At 42.2% G+C, this 20,165-nt stretch overlaps 1 protein-coding gene across 1 annotated transcript in view; it reads right to left on the reverse strand.

Moving 5' to 3' along the window:
- CAP2 (cyclase associated actin cytoskeleton regulatory protein 2) overlaps positions 1–20,165 on the reverse strand; it is a 160,248-nt gene that overhangs the window by 21,054 nt on the left and 119,029 nt on the right. The window contains exon 7 of the mRNA XM_017874249.1: positions 13,698–13,803. Coding sequence (XP_017729738.1) covers positions 13,698–13,803 — 106 coding nt within the window. The remainder of the gene's footprint in view (positions 1–13,697; positions 13,804–20,165) is intronic.

The raw sequence follows: 20,165 nt of genomic DNA on the forward strand, positions 1-20,165 counted from the left end.
CTGGTCTCGAACTCCTGGGCTCAAGAGGGCCTCCCACCTCAGCCTCCTAAAGTGACAACTGAACATTTTAATAAAATACTGTTTATTAATTTTTCCAAAAACAAAGAATCCCAAATGGCCTTGTATAATATTGAACATAAAATATGAGGATGATAAGCCTCTCATATAGCATAATAGGAGGTAGTGATTAAAAGAAAGAACTACCAGTTTTAGAACTGGCCTAATGTTTTATACACATAAATCAGATGGTCTTCCTTTGCAAATTCATATTGTAGGGTTTGTTTTTATATATATATATATATACATATATGTGTGTGTGTGTGTATATATATATATATACATATATATATATATATTTTTTTTGAGACAGATTCTCGCTCTGTCGCCCACGCTGGAGTGCAGTGGTGCGATCTCGGCCCACTACAAGCTCCGCCTCCCGGGTTCACGCCATTCTCCTGCCTCAGCCTCCTGAGTAGCTGGGACTACAGGCACCCACCACCACGCCTGGCTAATTTTTTGTATTTTTAGTAGAGATGGGGTTTTACCATGTTAGCCAGAATGGTCTCGATCTCCTGACCTCGTGATCTGCCCGCTTTGGCCTCCCAAAGTGCGGGATTACAGGTGTGAGCCACCGTGCCCAGTCAGGGTGTGTTTATATTTTCAATGTCAAAACTAATTTCTTTCTATTTTATGCAAGATGTACACTAATCAGTAACTTAGTGAAACTGATACCTTTCCAAATTTGTTAATTTCCATAATAACTTGCAAATTTTACATTCATATTTATAGCACACTTTTATTAGAAGACAACTATAGTCAAGTAAAAAGGCTGCACATAAACTAAAAGATGATCATCCTGTATAATGTGAGTGTAACTGAATTGAATTTATGATTTTGTTTCCATTCTCTTATTTTATCACTTATTGGAATTAAAACTTCTTTTTTTGAGAGATGGGGTCTCACCACATTGCCCAGGCTGGTTTCAAGCTCCTGGGCTCAAGTGATCCTCCTGACTTGGCCTCCCAAAGTGCTGGGATTACCGGCGTGAGCCACTGCACCTGGCTCCACTTCTTAGAATTTTGAGACTTCTGTCAATAAAACAAAGTTTCTGGGGGCCTTTCCAAGAACACAGAATTGTTAATAATATCACAGTGAAGTGCTGTATAATATTTTAAATGTATGTTTATTAATCATTTTTAAAAAGTCAATTTGGGGAAAACAGAACACTACTGGAATTTCAGATTTCCATGAAAGTACTAACGGTGCTTAAATACAGTCGAAATAAAAAGATGGTCCCACAAATATGAAGGGATTGTGGGGGCCATTTGGATCCGTTTTCTTCAGAGGCAAAGCTCCAAACACCCTTATCCCAAGATACCAAAACCAGGGGAAAGGTCATAGAAACTCAGATCTCATGGTTTCGTCGATGGTTTCATGATTCTCCACTCCTCCCACCCTCCTGTGGTCCCTGTATGTCATTCCTCTGATGACCTGGAAAGATCTGAGCTTTGGCAGTAGATGAAAAAAAAGACAGAACAGAAAGCAAAGTTGCTTTGGAGAAGTAACAACAGCTTAAAATCAGAAAACAGCCTGGGAAAAACATGTGTTGTCTATATTAGTACCTGTAAACCAGTGACTTAGTGTTTTTATGTTTGCTTTTCTCTTAATTTATGCAGATGTTCCTTGACTTATACTAATGGGGTTTCATCCCATAAACCTATTATAAATTGAAAATATTGTAAGAGTCAAACATGCATTTAATACACCTAATCTATTGAACCTCATAGCTTAGCCGAGCCTAACGTAAAAGTGCTCAGAACACTTACATTAGTCCACGGTTGGGCAAAACCATCTAACACCAAGACTGTTTTACAATAAAGTGTTGAATATCTCAGGTAATTTATTAAATACGGTAGTGACGTCAAAAACAGAATGCCTGTATGGGCAGTCAAACCGCTACCTGTATACCCAGACGTGGCCCTTCAAAAAACGTAGGTGGTGATTTCTGTTCTAATATGCCCAAAGTAAAAATTTTTGATAAAAGCAGACCAAGCCCTCAGAGCAGAGTCCAGAAGAATATAACGAACACACGGCCAGGCACGGTGGCTCATGCCTGTAATCCTAGCACTTTGGGAGGCCCAGGCAGGTGGCTCGCTTGAGGTCAGGAGTTTGAGACCAGTCTGGCCAACACGCCAACATGATGAAACCCCGTCTCTACAAAATACGTAAAAATTAGCCGGGCATGGTGGCACAAACCTGTAATCCCAGCTACTCAGAAAGCTGAGGCACAAGAATTGCTTGATCCCGGGAGGTGAGATTGCAATGAGCAGAGATCGTGCCACTGCACTCCAGCCTGGGCGATAGAGCAAGACTTTGTCTCAAAAAAAAAAAAAAAAAAGAAAAGAAAAGAAAAGAATATAATGAACACAATCTAATATGCTCAATTGATCCAGATATTCCACATAAATTGCCTTGATATGTGGCCATGATTATTAGTTTGGCTTTGCTGATATTTAGATCAAATCTGGAATTTCCAGATTGTCTTTCCTTCTTGTCTGCCAGCTTGAGAATACAATTTCTCATAAAAAAGGAAAGATAAAATTAAATTTTCCATGGGAAAACTTTCCAGGGTTAAAGATAGCAAAGTATACTCATCAAAGAAAGAAACTCTAGAGGACCAGCAGTTATATAAAGACCAAGAGGGACATGTGGCTTGAATTAGCTGGACAGCTACTCCATTTGGCCAGAAGGGCCTAAGTCTGAACTACCACTAAATTCAGGGTTTTTTTCTTTCAGATTTCAGGGGAATACAGAAACGACCGTACTTTCTCCAATTATCCATACTTAGTAGATAGTAGAGGTGAGGGTTAAGGCAAAATAATAGCTGTTAGAAGGATCAGTTACCTTTGGCTCCATATTATATATGCATTTTGTTTATTTAGGGATGCTCACTTTGCATCAAGGGTGCAGATTGGACCAATAAACCGTGGCCAGGGCTTGCTTGTGTGTTCTATTTTTTTTTTTTTTTTGAGACAGAATCTTGCTCTGTCACCTAGGCTGGAGTGTAGTGGTGTGATCTCGGCTCACTGCAATCTCCGCCTCCTGGGTTCCAGCGATTCTCCTGCCTCCGTCTCCCAGGTAGCTGGGACTACAGGCATGTGCCACTATGCTCGGCTAATTTTATATTTTTAGTAGAGACAGAGTTTCACCATGTTGGCCAGGTTGGCCTTGAATTCCTGACCTCAGGGGATCTGCCCACCTCAGCCTCCCAAAGTGTTGGAATTACAGCCGTGAGCCACTGTGCCCAGCCTCTGTGTTCTATTTTATGAAGGGTTTGTTTTACCTTTAGAAGATAATCTGCACCTTCCCCCATTTCCCTTTTTAAGAAAATAGCTTTTGCTGAAGTTAACATCACCTTGTGTTTCCTGAGTTTATACCAACTGAGAATGAAAGGCAGTGAGTGACAAGGAACAGGAGCAGAGGAGGTGTGGGCAGCCAGTGGGTGTTCTTGTAATAAAATGCATTGTCCATTCCATTCCTATCACTGGACAAAAGAAAAGACACATTTTGGCTGGATGCGGTGGCTCACGCCTGTAATCCCAGCACTTTGGGAGATAGAGAAGGTTGGATCACCTGAGGTCAGGAGTTTGAGACCAGCCTGGCTAACATAGTGAAACCCTGTCTCTACTAAAAATATAAAAATTAGCTGGGTGTGGTGGCGCATGCCTGTAATCCCAACTGCTCTTGAGGCTGAGGCAGGAGAATAGCTTGAACCCGAAAGGTGGAGGTTGCAGTGAGCTGAGATCATACCACTGCACTCCAGGCTGGGCGACACAGCAAGGCACCGTCAAAAAAAATAAAATAAAATAAAGACACATTTTATGCAGCTTTTGAAAAACAGACACCATCTATAGTTAATGGACTAACGCTTTGGAAATTTCATTGTGATGACAAATGAATACAGTGGATTTAGCAAATGTGTTTGAATCCTATCTGTTTTCAAGTCACTGCTGTCCCAGTACCAGGGTACCAGTCACTGCTACTGATCCCAGGCTGAATTGGAAATGGAGCCTGCATTCAGTGAGCTGATAGCTTAGGAAGAGAGGACATTTCTGTGTTCCCAGATGTGGCAGGCACTTGGCTCCCAGTCTGTGAGTCTTTGCTCAGGATGTGCTTAGTTTGGAAGGCTCTTGCCCAATTGACTATCTGGAAAACACAGCCTTCAAGCCTCAACCAAAATGTGTCTTTCCTCCTTTTGCAGGGTTTTAAGAACTCTCTTAGGAGGGAATTCCACAGAGGGAATTCCACTGTGGCACAGTGCCTGAAACATGGTAAGTGCTTCATAAACATGTTACTGAATGAGAAAATAACTGCTGTATAAGGTAGGAAATGCTAAGCATCACAAAATAAATGGAGAGTATAAGAAGTGCTATGCAGCTGTTGAGGACGGAAGGATAACTTCCAGCTTGTGGCGGACATGGTGATAAGCAGAGGTTGGAGAAGCTGCTGTTGCTTTTTTTTTTTTTTTTTTTTTTGAGATGGAGTCTCGCTCTGTCACCCAGGCTGGAGTACAGGAGTGCAGTGTGTGATCTATGCTCACTGCAGCCTCCGTCTCCCAGGTTCAAGTGATTCTCTGCCTCAGCCTCCCGAGTAACTGGGATTACAGGCATGTGCCATGGCGCCTGCCTAATTTTCCTATTTTTAGTAGAGACGGGGTTTTGTCATGTTGGCCAAGCTGGTCTGAAACTCCTGGCCTCAAGTGATCCACCTGACTCGGCCTCCCAAAGATGCTGGGATTACAGGCATGAGCCACCGCGCCCAGCCCAGAGAAGCTTCTTGAGTGAGGACTGTTTCAGTAGATCTTGAAGGATGGACAGGATTTGATGTAAGGAAGAAAGAGGAAAGGGATTCTAGGAGCTGGGCACATGAACACTGTCATTATGATAAATGAAATGGAATTGTTAACAATCACATAAGAACTTACAGATCCAAATCAGCGTCGCCTTTCAAAACATGATCTTCGGATGCCACAGACTTCTTTCATGAAACAACTACTACTCAGAAAATGTCTTTTGGTTACCTTCAGACCTGTTTACGAAAACATGTGCACCAAATACTCACTTACGCCTTTATACTCTGCTCCTTTGAACTGAAAAGAGTATTACTCGAATTGATCCCTCTCGGAAGAGGGTCTCAATGGAGTTTGGCCATGTGACAAGATAAAATTCATTGTTAAAGAAAGATTATTTGCCACTCCTGAATGACCCCAAAGAGATGGGCCAAGGGCTTCATCTGCTGTTGCCCTTTCTTACTCCAGGCTTGGGAGAGACATCGAGATGGAGCAAATCACTCAGCTGTGACAGTGACTGCTGGGAGGCTCCATCTCGGGAAGTGGGGGCGGACCAAAAACCAAACAGCAAAACCTATGGCAAAGGGAACAACTTCAAAACCACAGGGCCCCACCTTCTCAGCATGATGCGTAAGGATTTCACCATCTGGCCCCAACCTGCCTTTCTGGGCTCACCTTTTGCCACATTCAGCTCTGCGAAACCACCAGCCTTTCTCTCAACGTACACTGTTCGTGTCTTACGTACACATGCTGAATTCTCTGCCCCAAAACTGCCCTTCCCTTTACTGTTTGCCTGGGGAACTCCTGCTCAAGATCCAAATCAAGTGTCAGCTCTTTTGTGGCTCTTCCCGCCCACCCGGGAAGGAGTCTAGTTCACAAGGCTTATTTTCCAACCTAGCTTTGTATTGTTGTTATTTATTTATGCATCATAATAAAATCCCTGCTGCTTTACGGAAGAACTGTAGTATACATATAATGCCTGGTGTGTGCTTGGTACATGGTAAGCAGCCAATAAATAGTTACCAAGGAAGTGAATTATTAAATAAATGAATGTGTAAAAGTGAATGATTTCCCTATGACAACTCCTTTGGCCCAACTTAAATACAGTAGAGCAGTGCTTTCCAAACTTCACTATGCATAGAAATTACCTAGGAATCCTGTTGAAAAGTAGGTTGTGATTCGGGAGGGCTGAGGTGGGGCCTGAGAGCCTGAGATTTCTATGTTTTTTTTTTTTTTGAGACACAGCCTTGCTCTGTCACCCAGGCTAGAGTGCAGTGGTGTGATCCCGGCTCACTGCAACCTCTGCCTCCCAGGTTCAAGCGATTCTCCTGCCTCAGCCTCCTGAGTAGCTGGGGTTACAGGTCTGCACCACCATGCCCAGCTAATTTTTGTATTTTTAGTAGAGACAGGTTTTCACCATGTTGGCCACACTGGTCTCAAACTCCCAACCATAGGTGATCCACCCGCCTCAGCCTCCCGAAGTGCTGGGATTACAGGAGTGAGCTACCGTGCCTGGTCAAGGGGCTTGAGCTTTCTAACAAGTGCCCAGGTTGCTGTTGGCCCCAGAACCACACTGCACTACAGGATGGGCCATGCCTTCCACGTTGTACTGGTCTATGCAAGCATCATGCCTTGTGTGTTTCCCTAGCACGCTGCTCCTCCTATTCTATCATGGTGCATTGCTTATCTTCTTCAGCTAGAACATGCATTTCCATGGACAGGAATTGTGTCCACAATGCCATCTATCCATCTTTGTATTCTTAGCCCCTTGCCCAGAACTCGGTTCATAGTAGATGCTTAAGCCATATTGGTTTAATTATGTGGTCTCTGTCAGGCTGAACTCACAGCCACTTCCAACCTAACTTTATTATCTATTTGTGCATTTGAGGCTCCTTTGTTAGTTGATGACATTCGAACCCCTGCTGAGCAATGTGGAACCCTTCCATAGGAGAATGAAAGTAACTGGCCACCCAGAGCCCCAAAAAGGACCTAGAAGCCCAAACTTAACTAAGTTTAGAACGAAGCAGCTGTGGTCAGGTACACTGGCCAGAGTCACTCCGGGGGAAGAGCCATAGAGGAGAATAGTGAGCTTTGTCATCGGACAACCAACACATCATCTGAGACTCTGCCCATTCACTTTGATTCATAGCCCTAAGGTGTGGGTTTGGTACAAGTTCTAAATGAAAATTCGGATATAAAAGCTTAAGAACAGTTTTCTCTTATAAATAGCAAGAGGAAGGCAGAGAGGCCTGAAGACTTGAAAACATACAAGGCATACATATTCATATTAAATGACATGCCACAGAGTCTACATTATTTATAATAAGTCAGGATACCCTCTGGCTGAGTTTTAATTTGATCAAAAGTAAGCTATTAAACTTTCGCTTTATTAACAGACCATTTGGCCTTTACACCAAGAAACAGAAAGAAAAGAAACACCTACCTAGAGGAAAACAAGTGATCCTAAAGTGTTTTGCTTTGGGAAAAATGAAACACCACCTTGTCTATAATTGTAACCGCCCCCAACTACTTGCATTTTCCTGGAGGTTCAGGAGAGGCTAGGATGGATGATAGTGTATAGGATGGATTTTAAAAACCTGTATTATTAAGAATTACATTGGCTGGGTGCAGTGGCTCATGCTTATCATCCTAGCACGTCTTACGGAGACCAAGACAGGCGGATCACTTGAGCCTAGGAGTTTGAGATGAGCCTGGGCAACATGGTGAAATCACGTCTCTACAAAAAAAAAATAAAAATTAGCCGGGCATGTTGGTGCACGCCTGTGGTCTCAGCTACTTAGGAGGCTGAGGCAGGAGGATCTCTTGAGTCCAGGAGGTCAAGGCTGCAGTGAGCTGCAATCGTGCCACTGTACTCCAGCCTGGGCATCAGAGGGAAACCCTGTATCAAAACAAAACAGAACAAAACAAAACAAAACAAAAAGCAGTAACAACAACAAAAAAAATAGAACTACATCACTATTACCTAACACTGTACATGCATTTATCCATGTGCAGCTTTATTCTACTCTACAAATAATTATATTCTATTTGTTCCCAAAGCTCAAGTAATTAAAAAATACAGGAAAGGACAGAAATATGTCAACAAGTTTAACATCCGAAAGTTAATAAAATAATCATATTTATTCTACTCATAGAATTCGTTACATGACCTTTTTCTGAGCAAATTTTCTGAACAAAACTTTTTTAGAACAGAATAATTGTCTGCAATTATAGATTCACAGAAATGAACAGTTTTGTAGGAAAAAAATCAATTATTTCAGTAATTATAAGTGTAAAGACTAGGCTTTAGTCTTTCGGCTTTAGTTATCTGATTTGAAGGAGCTGCCAAGGAATATTACAGATCTGGCCAACTGCGAGGGATCCTAAGTAACAGTGTTGCTATTGGGTTTGTGCCAAAAGATCAATTTATTCAACAAAGTGCATTTGAAACTTAGCACTGAGGACATGACACAAACTCATAAGAAAAAGAGGTCCGGTTGCAAGGATGAAACTAACGGAAAACGGCAAGTAGCTTCTGCTGTGGGGTCTCTCTAGTTGACAGCTGCCTTCATGTTGGAAAAAAGCTCATAGAAACGACAACGTTCCATTTATTACGGTAAATGTAAGAAGACATTCCAGACAGATTACTCCACAGCTGCTTCCTCCCACCCAACTCACCCCCACCCCACCCCGGCACACTCGCACACACACATAGACTCTCTTCCAACCACTGGCCTCAAAGTTTGGCATTTCACCCTGACAACTGAACAGGGCAGCAGTTGCCCGACACAGCTGCGGTCTGGAGGCAGAGGTTAGGAGGTGGGATCAGGGACTTTCAGCTCCAACTGTTAACTCAGGGAAGGATGATTTTGTAGAGCCACGTGCCCTTGGACAGGCCGGGTCTCCAACAGCATGCTGTCAGTTACTAAAAACCCCATAGAGTGCAAATCTCAAAATCCGATTTGAAAATAGGAAAAAACAACAATTACTGAAAGTACTTGAGATGTTAAGTCATCATAAACTTTTCATGGTGCAAGTAGTTTTGTGCAATGGACTGTGTCTGTTAAGATGGAATCGGTTTTGTTTTTTTTAAAAACCTCTGGGCCAGATGTGATGGCTCAATGCTTGTAATCCCAGCACTTTGTGAGGCCAAGGCGAGCAAATTCCTTGAGCTGGGGAGTTCGAGACCAGCTTGGGCAACATGGCAAAACTCTGTCTCTACAAAAAAATAAAAAGATTAGCCAGGGGTGGTGGTGCAGGCCTGTAGTCCCAGCTGCTCAGGAGGCTGAGGCAGGAGGATCGTTAGAGTTCAAGAGGTCAAGGTCACAGTGAGCCATGATCATGCCACTGCATTCCAGCCTGGGTGACACAGTGACACCTTGCCTCAAAAAAAAAAAAAAAAAAAAAAAAAATTAAATTAAATTTTAAAAAAATCTGAATATTGTGGTGTCCATGAACATCAACACCACATCTTTCTATGTTCTTTCATGATATTTATCATTTTATAAATATGTAGTTTTTACAGAGTTGTGATCAGTGGGCAAACAAATGAAATGATCTTGTTTTATTTTTCCCTCCCAAAGACCATTCAATCAGATGATTCTAGTAGTCCTTTCTCTTCTCTGCAAATATGCTGCAACTCTGGCTATAACTGTTTATTCTTCATTTTGCTGGAATGTTGACAGGCCATAGTAAGAGAAGAGAAATTAGTTTAATTTATGCTATGGACTATGCTTTGGACTCTTTAAGTAGTTTTTAATAATTTAAAAGAAATTTAAATTTAAAATTCAAAATACAATTGTTATATTTTTTAATAGCTGCCCAAAACTTGGAAGAATAAGACAAAAAATCAGGAAATATATTTCTAGGCATATGTTTTAAGGCTTGACACAGTATTTTAGTCATTTTAATATCTGACCAAAACTTTATCACTTTGCTCTTCCATTAAAGAAGTGAAGCAGATGCTTTGCTTTTACCATTTTGAATAGAATTTTCCCCGGCATATTATGCGAGCACGTAATATCTATAACATAAATAACAGCTGTCATGGCAATCCATGATGCCTGATGTGCTCTATGGATCACATTTATTTTGTATAAATGTAACACTTACGTTTTATAACTATTTATTTATTTATTTTGAGACTAAGTCTCGCTCTGCTGCCCAGGCTGAAGTGCAGTGGCACGATCTCAGCTTGCTACAACCACCGCCTCCCGGGTTCAAGCAATTCTCCTGCCTCAGCCTCCCAAGTAACTGGGATTACAGGTGCCCGCCACCATGCCTGACTAATTTTTGTATTTTTAGTAGAGACAGTGTTTTGCTACATTGGCCAGGCTGGTCTCAAACTTCTGACCTCAGGTGATCCACCCGCCTCAGCCTTCCAAAGTGCCGGGATTACAGGCGTGAGCCACCACACCCAGCTTATAACACACTTTTTAAAATGTGAGATGTGACTCACTAGTGGGGTCATGAAATCAATTTATTGGGTCTCAGCCAGAATTTTATAAAAAATGAAATAAAAAATAAAATATCCGAATGTGTTGTACATGGTAAGAGAAAGTATTATTTTATGAGGCTTGAACATAATGAAATAAGTATTCACTTTAGAACAAAGGAAAACAACTACATTCATGTTTTTCTGTAATTAATAATCAACTCTTTTATATTCATAAACACAATTACTCAGCTTAGTACATTGCATTAAAGGTATTCAAACCATTTAAAAGTAATTTTCTATTCATTTTCCATGGGCACCATTAGAGAATTAACAGGCTAGCATTTGTTGACACTATTTTCCATAAATGGATTCTCATTCGTCTGGCATTTATCTACCATGAAATAATAATAGAGTCAAGGGCTCCAGATTTTCATTTTACTATTCTCTAATAATGATCTATCTCCGTGGCAAAGATGTGACACTTTCTCTTTATGATACATGGCTCTACAACAAAACACTATCTCTTTACGATACACGGCTCTACAACAAAACACTATTATTTTTTAATTCCAGTGTGTCTACATAAACACCCATCCATATCCACACATACCCTTACTTATTAAAACCCTTCACATGTTTTTGAACTCTATTCTCAAAAGTCACAATGTTGTGGGCAGAAAAAAAATTAACCCACTTAGTTGTATCTTGCACTGTGCATTTCAGTGCTATGGAGAAAACAGGCAAAGTAGAATATAAAAAGAAACATCGATCTTGAAGGGTCAATGTTAACATTTGTATAAGTGTTGGAAAACAAATGTAGAAGCCCCCACACTCTCTTGAAAACCACAAACTCAGCTTTGGCATGAAGCCTGCTTACTATACTGACAGGGACATCCAGCACTGAGGGTTAGGTGCTGGGGTTAGGTGCTGGGGTACTGCTTTCAGGACAGTGAGAGTTTTACCTCTGAATGGAATTCACAAAGAAGTGTTTCATTCAAGTTGACATTAATTTCTTTATTTTATTCTGATTTCCATAAGTTCTTGGGGAAGAGATGGTGTCTGGTTACATGAATAAGTTCTTTAGTGATAATTTGTGAGACTTTGGTGCACCCATCACCCGAGCAGTGTACACCGTACCCAATTTGTAGTCTTTTATCCCTCAGCCCCCTCCCACCCTTTCCCTCAAGTCCCCTAAGTCCACTGTAACATTGATTTCTAATGGAAAGGAGTTTCCATGAGAAGCAAATGCAGAGACTCAAAAGCGCAGAAACACTCTAAGAGCCCCTCACTGATCGTTTAGTTCAAACCATTTACTGTCAACTTACTCTGTGCCAGGCACTATACTGGGGCTGGAGACAGAGATGAGTTTCCAATCTAGTGGGAGAGTCCCCAAAGCACACAGTAAAGCACCATTCCATATGCCAAGGATATGACTGAGGTATACTCAAGATACAAAGGAGGCAGACAGAGAGCAGAGCCACCCAACCCAGATGGGGAGCTGATGGAGATCAATGGAAGTTTCTTAAAGAGGTCGTGTGTGAGGTGAGCCTTGCAGAGAAGGTAGGGGCACTTCCCCGGGGGAAGTTAGGTTATACAGCAGGATATAGGTTCAGGACATTGCAATAAAGGTTACACAATATGAGTCTGGTAAATTTTGAAACAACATCAATTTCACTGGGTGCAATCCAAGCACTGACTTTGTTCAGGATACCACAAGGAGTGAGGGGTTGCTGGAACACACGGTGAAACATGGGAGAGGATGTAAGAGATAAAGTCAAAAGGGGCAAAGGTCAGTGCAACATCTCACATAGGAATTAAAGTGGGAACAGACACAGGCCGGGATCTTATGCTGCTGCTAAGATACCAAAGTCCTAGGATCACCTAGGTATTCAAAAATACTATTCAATACACTTTAGAACACTAAAAGAGAAGTTAAGAACATTTAAAGGACATTTTAATCATAATTCCTCCTCATTAAAATTACATCTGTCTTCCTTTTTTTTTACTTTTTTTTTTGAGTAATTTCAACCTTTGCTTTAGGTTCAGGGGATACATGCGCAGGTTTGTTATGTGGGTATGTTGTGTGATGCTGAGGTTTGGGGGTGTGAATGATCCCGTCACCCAGGTAGTGGGCACGGTACACAGTAAGTAATTTGTCAGTCCTTGGACTCCTCCCTCCATCCTATCTCTAGTAGTCCCCATTGTCTGCTGTTCCCATCTTTATGTCCACGTGTACCCATTAATTAGCTTCCACTTGTAAGTGGTAACACGTGGTATTTGGCTTTCTGTTCCTGAGTTAATTCCTGGTTACATGAGTAAGTTCTTTACTGGTAATTTGTGAGACTTTGGTACACCCATCACCCGAGCAGTGTACACTGTACCCAATTTGTAGTCTTTTATCCCTCAGCCCCCTCCCACCCTTTCCCTCAAGTCCCCTAAGTCCACTGTAACATTAATTTCTAATGGAAAGGAGAATGGTCTCTAGCGGCTTCCACGTTGCTGCAAAGGACATGATTTTTGTTCTGTTTTATGGCTGCATAGCTTTCCATGTACACCTGTCTTCAAACCTTCTTGTTCCCTTCAACTTCTATCACACATTATTATTATTATTATTATTATTATTTTTGAGACAGAGTCTTGCTCTGTTGCCCAGGCTGGAGTGCAGTGGCACAATCTTGGCGCACTGCAACCTCTGCCCCCTGGGTTCAAGTGATTCTCCTGCCTCAGCCTCCCAAGTAGCTGGGATTACAGGCATGCGCCATCACACCCAGCTAATTTTTGTATTTTTAGTAGAGATGGGGTTTCACCATGTTGACCAGGCTGGTCTTCAACTCCTGACCTCTGGTGATCCACCCACCTCGGCCTCCTAAAGTGCTAGAATCACAGGCGTGACCCACCGCGCCTGGCTAGCCATTTTCTTTTCTATGTTATGTAGGCAGTTCCGAAATTTCTCCTACAACAAATGACATTTCCATAAACAGTTTCTATATGGGCATTTTTTTTTTGATGGAGTTTTGCTCTGTCGCCTGGGCTGGAGTGCAGTGGTGCAATCTTGGCTTACTGCAGCCTCTGCCTCCTGGGTTCAAGCAATTCTCATGTCTCAGCCTCCTGAGTAACTGGAATTACAGACTTGCATTACCATGCCTGGCTAATTTTTACATTTTTAGTAGAGACAGCGTTTTGCCATGTTTGCCAGGCTGGTCTTGAACTCCTGACCTCAATGATCTGCCCAGCTCAGCCTCCCAAAGTGCTGGGATTACAGACGTGAGCCACCGCGCCTGGCCCTCTGCATGGACATTTAATCTTATATTTTCCTTGAGGTAAGTTTTAAGGTGTGAGATTACTGGGCCACAGGGTGTATATATATTTATGGACTGTTTTTACACAGGTGGAGGAGGGCCAGGTACTCACTGTTTTGCTCCATGTGAGGCCCGTGGTGTGGTGTTCCTTGATATATGCTTGAAGCTCACTCCAAATGTTCAAATATGACTTCACCCAGTCCACATGACGCAAATCACTTTGTTGTGAAAGAGAGTGGAAGAAAGCAGAGTTAGGATCTAAAAGAAAATTTTAAAAAGATTGCGGGGCACATGGTTATCTGGTGACTAGGGCCCCTGGAGCCTTGAGCAATTGTCCTTGCAGCCCGGTCACCATGAAGCGCTTCAGAAGGGAACCCTGGGAGGAAGCTGGCCCAGCACTCTCCTGAGGGGAGGCGGCAGGTGGCCGGATGCCCTGAGCTCCGGGTATGGAGCAGAGGGACCACAGAGAGGGGACCCGACAGAGCTAAGCTGACTTCAGTAGGGTGCCCTCACACTGTCCCTGTCGGCACTCATGTGAAGGGGGTGTAGAGCGGAGGCTGTTTCTTTCTGCGCTGCTTCTGATGCAAAATGAGAGACAATACGCTCCCAGGAATGAGAATGGTATTAAAAAGAAAAAAAAAAAAGAAAAAAAGCATTGGGTTCATTTTCTCATAATTCTGTTGAATTATTTGGTTAAAAGTGTAATCAGGCCGGGCGCAGTGGCTCACGCCTGTAATCTCAACAGTTTGGGAGGCTGAGGCAGCTGGATCACGAGGTCAGGAGTTCAAGACTAGCGTAGCCAACATGGTGAAACCCCGTCTCTACTACAAATACAAAAATTAGCTGGGCCTGGTGGCATATGCCTGTAATCCCCCAGCTACTTGGGATGCTGAGGCAGGAGAATCACTTGAACCCAGTAGATGGAGGTTGCAGTGAGAGGATATCGCGCCATTGAACTCCAGCCTGGGGGACAAGAGCTAGACTCAGTCTCAAAAAAAAAAACAAAACAAAAACTGTAATCAAATTGGAGAATTTTAGTCATTATGACTGACAAAGACTTTGGTATAGTAAGAAAACTGATCTCTTACAAACAGGTAACACCCCTTACTTCTAAAGGGACATTTACTGAAATTCCCTTAATTTAATATTTTGAATGACAATACAAACCAGGCAGGGCATCACCAGTATTTTTATGTCTATTTTACTGAACCAAGGGCTAGTAAAATGCTTACCTTTTATAATAGGATTAACATAAAAGATTGAAAGAATTGTTAGAAATATTAAACTTATAGATAGGTAAAATAGTTGCATTTCCTTCTGGCAATTTTACCCACAATATTTTCTCACTTATAGAAGTCAAGGTAAATGCAAAAATGATGACATTTGAGTTAAGAAAAATTTAATTATGTTCCTGGGCCATTAATCTGAAGATAATCACGAATGGAAATCTCTATTATTAAAGCTCTTATAATAATGACTTGTCTCTAGACATATTTTGTTTTCCTTGAAAAGCCCTAAAGTACCACCAGCATGTTTAGAATCCTATTGTATTAAGGCATGCCATTTAGAAAGAGTGAAATTGGGAACCGAAGTCATAATTATTCACTCTACAAATAGAAAAAATGTGAGTGTGGTTTTGTTCTACATTTTTAGATGTACTGATTATATTCATCAAATGTATGAAAAATCTCATTGTCGCTTTATCTCACCTTCACAGTCAAAACTCAAAAACTAAGTGCAGCTCCAATGGTCTCTCTCGTTAGTTTCCTAAGTCTGTAGGGTCTTGTAAGGGTCTTAGTACAGTGCCTTGTGCATAGGAAGCAGTATACACATAGCTATTATTAGAGCATGAACATTACTTCAATATAAATGTACACACATATGTCTATGTTTATACGTGTATGTACATATAACACACACGTATGTTTGTAGACATTATAGAAACAGCATGTTGACATTCAGTATACTTTCTTTTCTTTTTTTTTAGAGACAGCATCTTGCTCTGTTGCCCAGGCTGGAGTGCAAAGGTGAGATCATAGCTTGCTATAGCCTCAACCTCCTGGGCTCAAGTGATCCTCCCACCTCAGCCTCCCAAGTAGCTGGGACTACAGGTGTGCACCACCATGCCCAGCTAATTTTTAATTTTTTGTGGTAGAGATGGGGGTCTCACTATGTTGCCCAGGCTGGTCTTGAACTCCTGGACTCAAGCTATCCTCCCTCCTCAGCCTCCCAAAGAGCTGGGATCACAGGCATGAGCCACCACGTCTGATTCAGTTATTTTCTATTAAAAAATTTAACAATGGATGAAGTCCAAGTCTATATGGGCAAGTTTTTTTTTTTTTAACCAATGCAGTATTATTTTGACTTGAAGAACGTTCTAGCAAAACTTGTAATAAGGACTAAGAGTATGGTGCTCTTTTACCTGAAGTCAGTCTTTAAGAGGTAACAAATTGAGCAGGACCCAAATACACATTGGGAGCTGCAAACCTATCTTCAGTTTCCATATACTCTGGAAGAAGCTATGGTAGGGGAATGTGAATTTTAATGATTATGACTCAGAGAGGCCACACCTCTATAAAGCTAAAATAAATGACTCACTCTATTCATATATTGAAAGAGCCAGGCCAGGCGGGGTGGCTCACACCTATAATCCCAGTACTTTGGGAGGCTGAGGTGAGTAGATCATTTGCAGTTAGGAGTTTGAGACCAGCCTGACCAACATGGCGAAACTCCGTCTCCACTGAAAATGCAAAAAAAATTAGCTGGGCATGGTGGTGCATGCCTGTAGTCCCAGCTACTCGGGAGGCTGAGGCAGGAGAACTGCTTGAACCTGGGAGGCGGAGATTGCAGTGGGCTGAGATCATGCCACTGCAATCCAGCCTAGGTGACAGAGTGAGACTCCATCTCAAAAAAAAAAAAAAAAAAAAAAAAGAAAATAGCCAATGAGCAGTCAAGCTGGTGGTAAGTGTTGCACAGATACAGACTCCACGGCTCACAGTCCTGTTTAAACCTCAAGGAAGTCTGCCTTTTTACTCCTCTACCTACGGTCCTATCTGCCCAGTGGGCAGCAGTGACTCACAAATAACTACGACACGGAGACGGCACCGCGGGCTTGAGTCCACCAGTAAACGGGTGTTGTGTGGTGTGGAGTATGCTGCTTAGTCCGCTTTCAGAAGCTCAAGGGTGACCTGGGAGCGCTTTGACTACTCCTAGCAGTAAAACAAATGCATTTGCACCTCCAGCTGCGTTTCTTCGGCTTCTTGTACAGTCTTGAGGTGGTCCACTGGGCTTACTGAGTCGTCTTTGGTACTACTGGAAGTACATTTTCTACTTAATTGCTAGAGTTAACACTGAGGGGCAAATACTGAACCCTCTTTGTGAACAAAAGCATGTAGAAAAGCCCAACCCATTTGACTATGCTGCTACCTGGGGAGAACCCCTCACACCCACAGCCCCAACATATACTCAGGGAGGGACAGGGAGAAGGACAGGAGCTGATGAACTGAGATACTAATTAAAATAGTCTCCAAGGGTGGAAGGTAAAAAAGGCAGAAACCTAGGTAGTGCTTGAGCTGTCCTGAACTGGCATGTGTAGGTGTGTGCCTGTATATCTGGAACAAAAGAAGTCACTATGGGTGTATGTTCATGCTGTCATATGATATCCAGGTTTGGCAACTGAAACTTGCTCTTTTCTGAAATGTTATTTTTATGTCAGAAGAACAGGCCATCTTGCATTTCTGATGCCTTTCTCATGCGTGCCGCACACTCCTAAAGTCTATAATACAACACAGCAACATTTGGAGGTGTATCACTGGGCACAATTGCCTTGATGTAAAAAGTCTGTAACTGAGCACAGTTGTTTTAACTAAAGTTTTCTCGGGGTAGGCAGAGCCCCTAAGAGGAAAAGAGGTGCACTGAAGACCCTGGAATTAGGAGTTCTGTCTGCTAAAGCTCCTCTTCCTAAAAGCAACATGGAACGATTAAATTATGTGAGGGGAATGTGATGGTTGTTTGTTTTTCTTTTTGTTTTTTAAAATATAACAGCTTTATTGAAATATAATTCACATCCCATACACTTCAGCCATTTCCAGTGTACAGTTCCATAGTTTAGCTCAGCAGAGTTGAGCCATCACCACCACAATCAATTTTAGAACATATTTGTTGCCCCCAAAAGAAACCCTATACCCATTAGCAATTACTCCCCAAAAGGGAGTAATTACTTGAACTTAAAAAAAAAAATTAAACTTTTAAAAGTTTAAGTTTTCCCTAAATTTCCGCAGTCCTACTTTCACTTAGCACAATATTTTCAGGGTTCATCCATGCTGCAGCCCGAATAAAAGAATGAAGTATCAATACTCTTTTCTTTTTTTTCATGGCCAAATAATATTCCATTGTGTGGATATACCATATTTTATTTATCCATTCATCGGCTGATGAACATTTGGATTGTTCCCACCTATTGGCTATTATGAATAATGCTGCAATGAATATTGTGTACAAGATTTTGGGTGAACATATGTTTTTATTTCTTTTGGAAATACACCTAGGAATGGAATTGTTGGGTATGACTGCCTTTTTTTTTTTTTTTTTTTTTGAGATGGAGTCTCACTTTGTCACCCAAGCTGGAGTGCAGTGGCACAATCTCAGCTCACTGCAACCTCTGCCTTCCGGGTTCAAGCAATTCTCCTGCCTCAGCCTCCTGAGTAGCTGGGACAACAGGTGCATGCCACCACGCTTGGCTAATTTTTGTATTTTTAGTAGAGACAGGGTTTCACCATGTTGGCCAGGATGGTCATGAACTCCTGACCTCAAGTGATCCACCTGTCTCAGCCTTCCACAGTGCTGGGATTATAAGTGTGAGCCACCACTCCCGGCCTGCTTTTTACAGTAAAAAAATATTGTTACAATTTTCTTTTTTTTTTTTTTTTTTTTTAGACGGGGTCTCGGCTCTGCACCCCAGGCTGGAGTGCTGCTCGGCCGGCCATCTCAGCTCACTGCAAGCTCCGCCTCCCGGGTTCACGCCATTCTCCTGCCTCAGCCTCCCGGGTAGCTGGGACTACAGGTGCTGGCCACTCGGCCCCGGCTATTTTTTTGCTAGTTTTTAGTAGAGACGCGGGTTTCACCATGTTAGCCAGGGATGCGTCTTTGATCTCCTGACCTCGTGCATCCGCCCGTCTCGGCCCTCCCAAGTGGCTGGGATTACAGGCTTGAGCCACCGCGCCCGGCCAGTTACATATTTCTTAACCTGAGGGATGCATGTATATGTATTTTTTTGTATTGTCATCCTTTACACCTTATGTATATTTTATAAATATTCTTTTGTATCTACTCAATGTTTTTAAAATTTTAAAAATCTACAAAGGAAAGACTGATGAAAATTTTGAATATGTAATATTAATTAATGGCCTGGAAGTATACTAGGTATTTATTTATATATTTTATGCAATTTTTCTATATTCCATATAAAATTTGTCTTATATTGTTGCAGACCCTTTTCCTCTGGTTCTAATTTTCACATCTGCATTAGTAAAACAAAGGGGTGAATTGAGGCCAGGCACAGTGGTTCATGCCTGTAATCCCAAAACTTTGGGAGGCTGAGGCGGGCGGGTCACGAGGTCAAGAGATTGAGACCATCCTGGCTAACATGGTGAAACCCTGTCTCTACTAAATATACAAAAATTAGCTGGGTGTGGTGGTGCATGCCTGTAGTCCCAGCTACTTGGGAGGTTGAGGCAGGAGAATTGCTTGAACCTGGGAGGCGGAGATTGCAGTGAGCCAAGATCGTGCCACTGTACTCCAACCTGGCAACAGGGCGAGACTCCGCCTCAAAAAACCAAAAAACAAACAAAAAAAAACGTGAATTGAAGGAATAATCCAATAATACAGGTTCTTTAATGTCCTTCCGCCTGAACAGTCTGGGTAAACACATGGGACGTCCCCAGGTGCCTCTGCATTTGCTGACCAATGGTCACTCCTGTTGCTGCCATCTAAGAGCTCAGAGGGGGATCCACTCTGGAGTCTAGGGCCAGAAGCCATCTGTTGTTGCTCTTATATTTGCCTCATCCCTTCCCTTAGTTCCTAGGCACCAGCCACATCACATTTAGCCAGCTGTTTAGAGTACAAGGCATGACCTTATCAGAGGGGGAGGAATCTCATGATATCCCTTAAATGGTTTAGGACACATTTTCCTGGATATTTCTTCAGCTCTGCCATGTCAGAGCTTTCAGTTTGGGCCTATTTTCTATTCTGACTCCAGTTTAAGTTACTCTGGGATCTATTACTTGTGCTGTAGAATGCAAAGTCCTTTCACGCTGGTTCACCAGGCAAAGCCCCTTGGTTTAGACTCATCTATACTTTCAGCAGCGCTCTGAATGGCTGCTAGTCTTACAGGTGTCTCTGTATCCACCCCAGTTGTATTTCATATTAACTGAGTCTCTGGTTTCCTTCTCACTGCTCTGGTTTGTCGTTTCATCTCATTCCTGTCCTTGATTCACACTTCATTTCCTGATTCCTCCTCTCATCTATAGCTCACCCTCCAACTCTACTTTGATCCATGTAAAGGTTCTGTACCATATAGGGT

This window comes from Rhinopithecus bieti, unplaced genomic scaffold, assembly GCF_001698545.2.
Source record: "Rhinopithecus bieti isolate Rb0 unplaced genomic scaffold, ASM169854v2 scaffold_8309, whole genome shotgun sequence".
Classification (NCBI taxonomy): Eukaryota; Metazoa; Chordata; class Mammalia; order Primates; family Cercopithecidae; genus Rhinopithecus; species Rhinopithecus bieti.